This window comes from Gigantopelta aegis, chromosome 6 (assembly GCF_016097555.1).
Source record: "Gigantopelta aegis isolate Gae_Host chromosome 6, Gae_host_genome, whole genome shotgun sequence".
In the NCBI taxonomy this organism is placed as follows: domain Eukaryota; kingdom Metazoa; phylum Mollusca; class Gastropoda; order Neomphalida; family Peltospiridae; genus Gigantopelta; species Gigantopelta aegis.
In genome coordinates this window covers 91,167,611-91,174,391 of record NC_054704.1, presented here as the reverse complement: position 1 = coordinate 91,174,391, position 6,781 = coordinate 91,167,611, and the positions used below count along the sequence as shown (strand labels likewise).

Genomic DNA, 6,781 nt, shown 5'->3' with positions numbered 1-6,781 from the left:
GGGTGTTGTGTTCGAATTACGTAACATTTTCAAGACTATATATTGTTTTTATTCATTACTTAGACCTAAAAAGGTGGGGGTTTTGGAAATGCGCGGTCGGTCTAGGATCGATCCCCATCGGCGGGTATATAAAAGGCCATGGTATGAGATATCCTCTTTGTGGGATGGTACATATAAGCGATCCCTTGCTTAAAAAAATAAATGTAGCGGGTTTTCACGGCGCGTGTGCAGGGATTTCAGCGGGGTTGGGGGTTGTAGACGTAACATATCTCAATCTGTCTTTTCTGTACATTCCGCGTTTTAGATAACGCCACCAAAAGTCGGTGTACTTCCGGTATCGAGCTGACTGAATAAACATAATACATGGTGTCAGAAGTAAAAAAATCTGAAAAATCATCCGTAATCCGAGCCATCTGAAACAAAATACAAATATGGCAAGTAATTTGAACATTTCTATACCTGAATTGTTTAATTTTTCAAAAACCTGAAGACTGGCCTAAATGGATACGGCGGTTTGATAGGTTTCGCCTCGCATCTGGCCTCGCCGAAGAAGAGCCCGAGAGGCAAGTCAACACACTTGTGTATTCGATGGGAGATGAAGCAGACGATATTATGATTGGATTTGGACTAACTAATGATGAAAAGAAAGACTACACAACAGTTAAAGGTAGATTTGATACGCACTTTGTCGCTCGACGAAACCCAATTTTTGAACGTGCGAAATTTAACAAACATTCGCAGCAGCACGGTGAAAATGTCGATTCGTTCATTACTGCATTGTACGTTTTAGTAGAACATTGTGACTATGGTCAATTACGAGACGAAATGATCAGAGATCGTATCGTAGCAGGTGTAAAAGACGATGCTCTATCGCTCAAAATGCAGCTCGATGACACTCTTACTCTGAAAAAAGCCACAGATATGGCCAGGCAATCCGAATCTGTAAAAAGGGAGCAAGCCCAGCTACGTAGCGGTTACGAAGAAGATACTTCAGTATCAACGCTCCACACCAAACGCAATCAACCCGATCGACAGCGCGCTCCGTATCGTCACTCCGGAACTCAGCATCAAACCGTACGTAAAACTCAACGCAGTACTAGTGGTTCGTGTAGTAGCTGCGGAAAGGATCCAGCACACACCTGGAATAAGGGTGTATGCCCGGCTAAAAATTCGTCGTGCAATTATTGTAAAAAGCCAGGACACTGGATTGCCGTCTGTCGTCGTCGTGCGCAGGTGAACACCGTTCAGGCTGAGAACGAGCAGTTCACAGACACCGAGGAAGTGCTAAATATCTATGCAATGGATAACGTTGAACAACGTTGTAAGGAAAAATGGCTACAAAAGCTACGCATTCTAGATCGTGACACTGAGTTTCGTATCGAGCTTGTCCGCACTACTGGTACATTACCCGGTAAATACAAGATTAAACTGCAGCCTGGTGCGAAAGGTGTTGTTCACGCTGCACGTCGCCAACCCGCTGCTCTGGAAGCAAAAATAGTGGATAAACTCAATGAAATGACCGATAATGGGTACATTACCCGAGTAGACCAACCAACAGAGTGGGTTAGCTCTATAGTTGCTGTCGTGCGCAATGGTAAGGTCCGTATATGCATCGACCCCAGTGACCTAAATAAAGTCATGCTCCGCGAGCACCATCCAATGAAAACGGTCGAAGAAGTAGTCTCCGAAATTGCAGGCGCACAAGTGGTTTCTGTTCTCGATGCAAAATCTGGTTTTCTGCAAATCTGTCTTGATGAAGAGTCGTCATTTCTCACAACGTTTAATACGCCTGTTGGTCGCTACCGTTGGTTGAGACTACCGTTTGGCATCAAGTCGGCGCCAGAGATTTTTCAGCGTATTATGAACCAAATGCTTGAGGGCATTTCAGGTGCTACAGCAGTGATGGATGACCTCCTTGTAGCCGCACGCACTGTTGAAGAACACGATATCATCCTGCGGAAGGTGATCGATCGTGCAACTCAGTATAATCTGAAACTCAATATGGACAAATGTCTCATCAGGCGCTCCGAAGTACAGTACGTGGGTCACTTACTCACATCCGAAGGACTGAAACCAGACCCTCGCAAAGTGGAAGCTGTGAAAGACATGCCCCCACCTACCGACAAAGAAGGTGTCCGTCGTTTTATAGGGTTTGTCACGAATCTCGCAAAATTCATCCCGAACCTCAGCGAGGAGGACGTTCCGTTACGACAACTGCTGAAAAATGACATCCAGTTTCAATGGCAGCCCGCGCAACAATGTGAATTTGACAGGTTGAAACAACTCTGCTGCGAGCCACCCGTACTTGGATACTTTGACGTTAATAAACCTGTGCAAATACAAGCGGATGCCAGCCAATTGTTATCAATAGTGCATGGATGCGTTAAGTTTCATAATTAAATCCTTGGCAAAGACGTCACCGTCTTCAATGATCACAAACCACTTGAAGCAATATTCTCAAAACCGCTTCTACAGGCACCCATACGTCTCCAAAAGATGATGCTGAAGCTCCAATGGTATAACCCCACGATTAAATATCAACCTGGCAAGCAGATGGAGCTTGCAGACACTCTATCGCGCTCTACACTAGCTGACTATACAAGTGAAGTTGAGACTACGCCTGTGTCCATGCTCGATTTCCTAGCCATTTCAAGCGAGAAGCTTATCCAGCTCCAAAACTGTACGAAGGAAGAGCTCAGCAACCTCATAGAGACTATCAACTCAGGATGGCCTGACACTCGTGCACAGCTTCCGATATCTCTCCGACCCTACTGGGATGTGCGTAGTGAAATCGCGGTGTCAGACGGACTAATATTTCGTGGCATGCGAGTTGTAGTACCACCGTCACTCTGTCCGCGCATGCTACAGCTAGTCCACGAGTCGCATTTGGGCATTGTAAAATGCAAACAACGCGCACGCGAAGTCCTGTATTGGCCTTGTATGAATGCTGACATTGAGGAAACCGTGAAAAACTGTGCTCGATGCGCAGAGTTCCAGAACAAACCAGCACCACAGCCACTCATGCCAACTAAACCACCAGAACACCCCTACCAGGAAGTTGGCACAGATCTGCTGTATTACAACGGCAAACACTACATACTGACAGTAGACTTCCATTCAAAGTTTTTCGAGGTAGATGAACTATTAGATGAGAGTAGCACAACTGCTATTTGTGCACTCAAACGACAATTTGCTCGATATGGCATACCGCAGATCCTGAGAGGTGACAACGGACCGTAATATAAATCAGCCGAGTTTCGAAAATTCTGTGCAAGCTATGGTATTGATCACCAGCCTTCAAGCCCTCACCTGTATAGACCAAATTGTCAGGCCGAAGTGGCTGTACAGACTGTTAAAAGACTACGGCGTAAGAATAATGACCAATATCTAGCACTGCTTGACTATAGGACCACACCACTCGATGGCATCGATCTATCGCCCGCTCAGCTGCTGATGGGCAGGCGACCCCGCAACAAACTGCCTACCACCCGTTCGATGCTCCAGCCAACTAGTTACAACCGACATGAGGTGAATCGTCGTTTAGCGTTCGCAAAAGTGAGGCAGAAATATTACTACGATCGCTCAGGCACTCGCGAACTGCCTCCTCTGCACCCTGGTGAACATGTCAGGATAGCTCCTCTACCAGGCACCAAAGAGTGGATACCTGGAGTGGTCGAGAGTCACCATTCTACGCCCCGCTCATACGTCGTGCAGAGCACACATGGTCGTAGATACCGTCGTAACCGTCAACATCTACGGCAGTCGACTGAAGCATCCAATCATCAACCACCCATGATCAACGACATTCCATTAGATGTCAGCGAGGAACCACATGTCGTGGCTGAAACACCACCTCCCAGCACTACACCAGCTGTGCGACTTAACTCGCCACCTCAAAGTGGTCGTTGGCCAAACCACCTATGCAACCAGCGCCGAATGCTCCATATGTTACAACTCGAGGTCGTGTTGTCAAACCACCCGTGCGGCTAGACATGTAGTTGAATATGACTGTGTTATTCTATTACAGTACAGTTGATAAGACTGCCTGTTTGTTTCACTTAACTATTACCTACCATGTCGGATATGCTTCTATTTAAACGAAACTCATGATGACATTTGGTAAAATCGTTTATTGACTTTTATGTGTTAAACATGGTGCTTTTGGTAATTTGCCTTAATTACTTGTGATTGTAATACATTCAGTTCAGTTGTTAGAAAGGGAGATGTAACATATCTCAATCTGACTTTTCTGTACATTCCGCGTTTTAGATAACGCCACCAAAAGTCGGTGTACTTCCGGTATCGAGCTGACTGAATAAACATAATACAGTAGACTGTGTTGAGCGAAGTTTATATGGGGCCATGCTCCCCCAGAAAATATATTTCACGTTTTTAAGCTTGGGCAGGTAAGGGTTTCGACCCCCAATACCCTCCCCCCTGCACATGCACCCGTTTCCTCTCTAAGATTTTATGTCACAATTACCAAATGTTTGACATCCAATAACAGATGATTATTAAATTTATATGCTCTAACATTGATATCGTTAAACAAAACAAACTAACTTTACCCTTTCCAAACGAAAGAAGTGAAAACGTTCATTGTCTACTTTAGTATATTTTATTAAAAATATATACATGATCAATGTGTTACTAGTATACAAACTAAACTGTGACAGTTCTACTAACACTTTATAAAATATTAATTCTGAAATAGGAAGGTACGATTGTCGATAATACGTTGTCAAGATCGTACAGCGCAAGATTTCTCATTAAAGTTTTTGAGACGAACCCTACAATTTCATATCCGCAAACGCACGTGTTAACTGAAACTCACAACAGGCTGTCGTTTGTGCTTTGCCGAGCAATGTCGGCACAGGAGACGAATCGAGCGTATACTTTTGACGATCTCCGTTCATAGCGAACACACACGCGTTTTTTAAAAGTGCATTTGAGCTTGTATTTCATATTTGTACATGATGATATAATATGGTAACCAGAGACTGTAACTTTAAAATGACCATTTTGAGTTTGGTAACTATACGTCCTGTCCTGGATTGCGTCACTGGCGACGTCAGAGGTTGTGTGCCCAGAGTGGACATGTTTGAACCTTAATTATATGTAAGCATGTGGAAACGTGACTAGAGTGTTAGAAAAAAACAAACAAAATGCACCAAACCTTTGATAGAGAAGTGAACACCACAAGTCCTGTGATTGGTGATAAATGTGAGTGCGTTAGTTGTGAAAAAAGGTTTCATCTGGACTAAACGTGTATGCAATTTTATTTCATCTAGTACCACTGTGTCAAGTAGCCATGTGCTTGAAACGTGTGGGGGTACCTGTAAAAAAAGTACTCGAATTTTGTGCGGAATTAGTGTAGTCATAGAGGCTACCCGTTATCTCAGAAAGGAGCAGCTTGACCCCTAATATTTTTCCGATTCACTTTAAGTGCAGGTAAGAGTTTTAGCCACATATGTTACTATTGTCGTCTATGGGATTTGATTTGGTAGTATACACCCAGTACGTACTGGGTTCACCTCCATATGATAGTGAGTTTAACGACTCAGTACGTACTGGGTTCGCCTCCATATGATAGTGAGTTTAACAACTCAGTACATACTGGGTTCGCCTCCATATGATAGCGAGTTTAACGACTCAGTACGTACTGGGTTCGCCTCCATATGATAGCGAGTTTAACGACTCAGTACGTACTGGGTTCGCCTCCATATGATAGCGAGTTTAACGACTCAGTGGGTACTGGGTTCGCCTCCATATGATGGTGAGTTTAACGACTCAGTACGTACTGGGTTCGCCTCCATATGATAGCGAGTTTAACGACTCAGTGGGTACTGGGTTCGCCTCCATATGATAGTGAGTTTAACGACTCGGTACGTACTGGGTTCGCCTCCATATGATAGCGAGTTTAACGACTCAGTGGGTACTGGGTTCGCCTCCATATGATAGTGAGTTTAACGACTCGGTACGTACTGGGTTCGCCTCCATATGATAGCGAGTTTAACGACTCAGTACGTACTGGGTTCGCCTCCATATGATAGTGAGTTTAACGACTCAGTACGTACTGGGTTCGCCTCCATATGATAGTGAGTTTAACGACTCGGTACGTACTGGGTTCGCCTCCATATGATAGTGAGTTTAACAACTCAGTACATACTGGGTTCGCCTCCATATGATAGCGAGTTTAACGACTCAGTACGTACTGGGTTCGCCTCCATATGATAGCGAGTTTAACGACTCAGTACGTACTGGGTTCGCCTCCATATGATAGCGAGTTTAACGACTCAGTGGGTACTGGGTTCGCCTCCATATGATGGTGAGTTTAACGACTCAGTACGTACTGGGTTCGCCTCCATATGATAGCGAGTTTAACGACTCAGTGGGTACTGGGTTCGCCTCCATATGATAGTGAGTTTAACGACTCGGTACGTACTGGATTCGCCTCCATATGATAGCGAGTTTAACGACTCAGTGGGTACTGGGTTCGCCTCCATATGATAGTGAGTTTAACGACTCGGTACGTACTGGGTTCGCCTCCATATGATAGCGAGTTTAACGACTCAGTGGGTACTGGGTTCGCCTCCATATGATGGTGAGTTTAACGACTCAGTACGTACTGGGTTCGCCTCCATATGATAGCGAGTTTAACGACTCAGTGGGTACTGGGTTCGCCTCCATATGATAGTGAGTTTAACGACTCGGTACGTACTGGGTTCGCCTCCATATGATAGCGAGTTTAACGACTCAGTGGGTACTGGGTTCGCCTCCA

The 6,781-nt window shown here is 44.9% G+C and overlaps 1 protein-coding gene across 1 annotated transcript; it reads left to right on the top strand.

Annotated features, from left to right (window-relative positions):
- Positions 1–2,496: 2,496 nt before the first annotated feature.
- LOC121374785 (uncharacterized protein K02A2.6-like) lies at positions 2,497–3,240 on the top strand. Its single transcript, XM_041501895.1, has one exon. It carries the CDS (start codon positions 2,497–2,499, stop codon positions 3,238–3,240), a length of 744 nt encoding a protein of 247 aa, XP_041357829.1.
- The last annotated feature ends 3,541 nt before the right edge of the window (positions 3,241–6,781 follow it).

Bases quoted from the DNA above. Each gene is read 5' to 3' on its own strand.
- LOC121374785 (XM_041501895.1), top strand. From the start codon at position 2,497: ATGATGCTGAAGCTCCAATGGTATAACCCCACGATTAAATATCAACCT.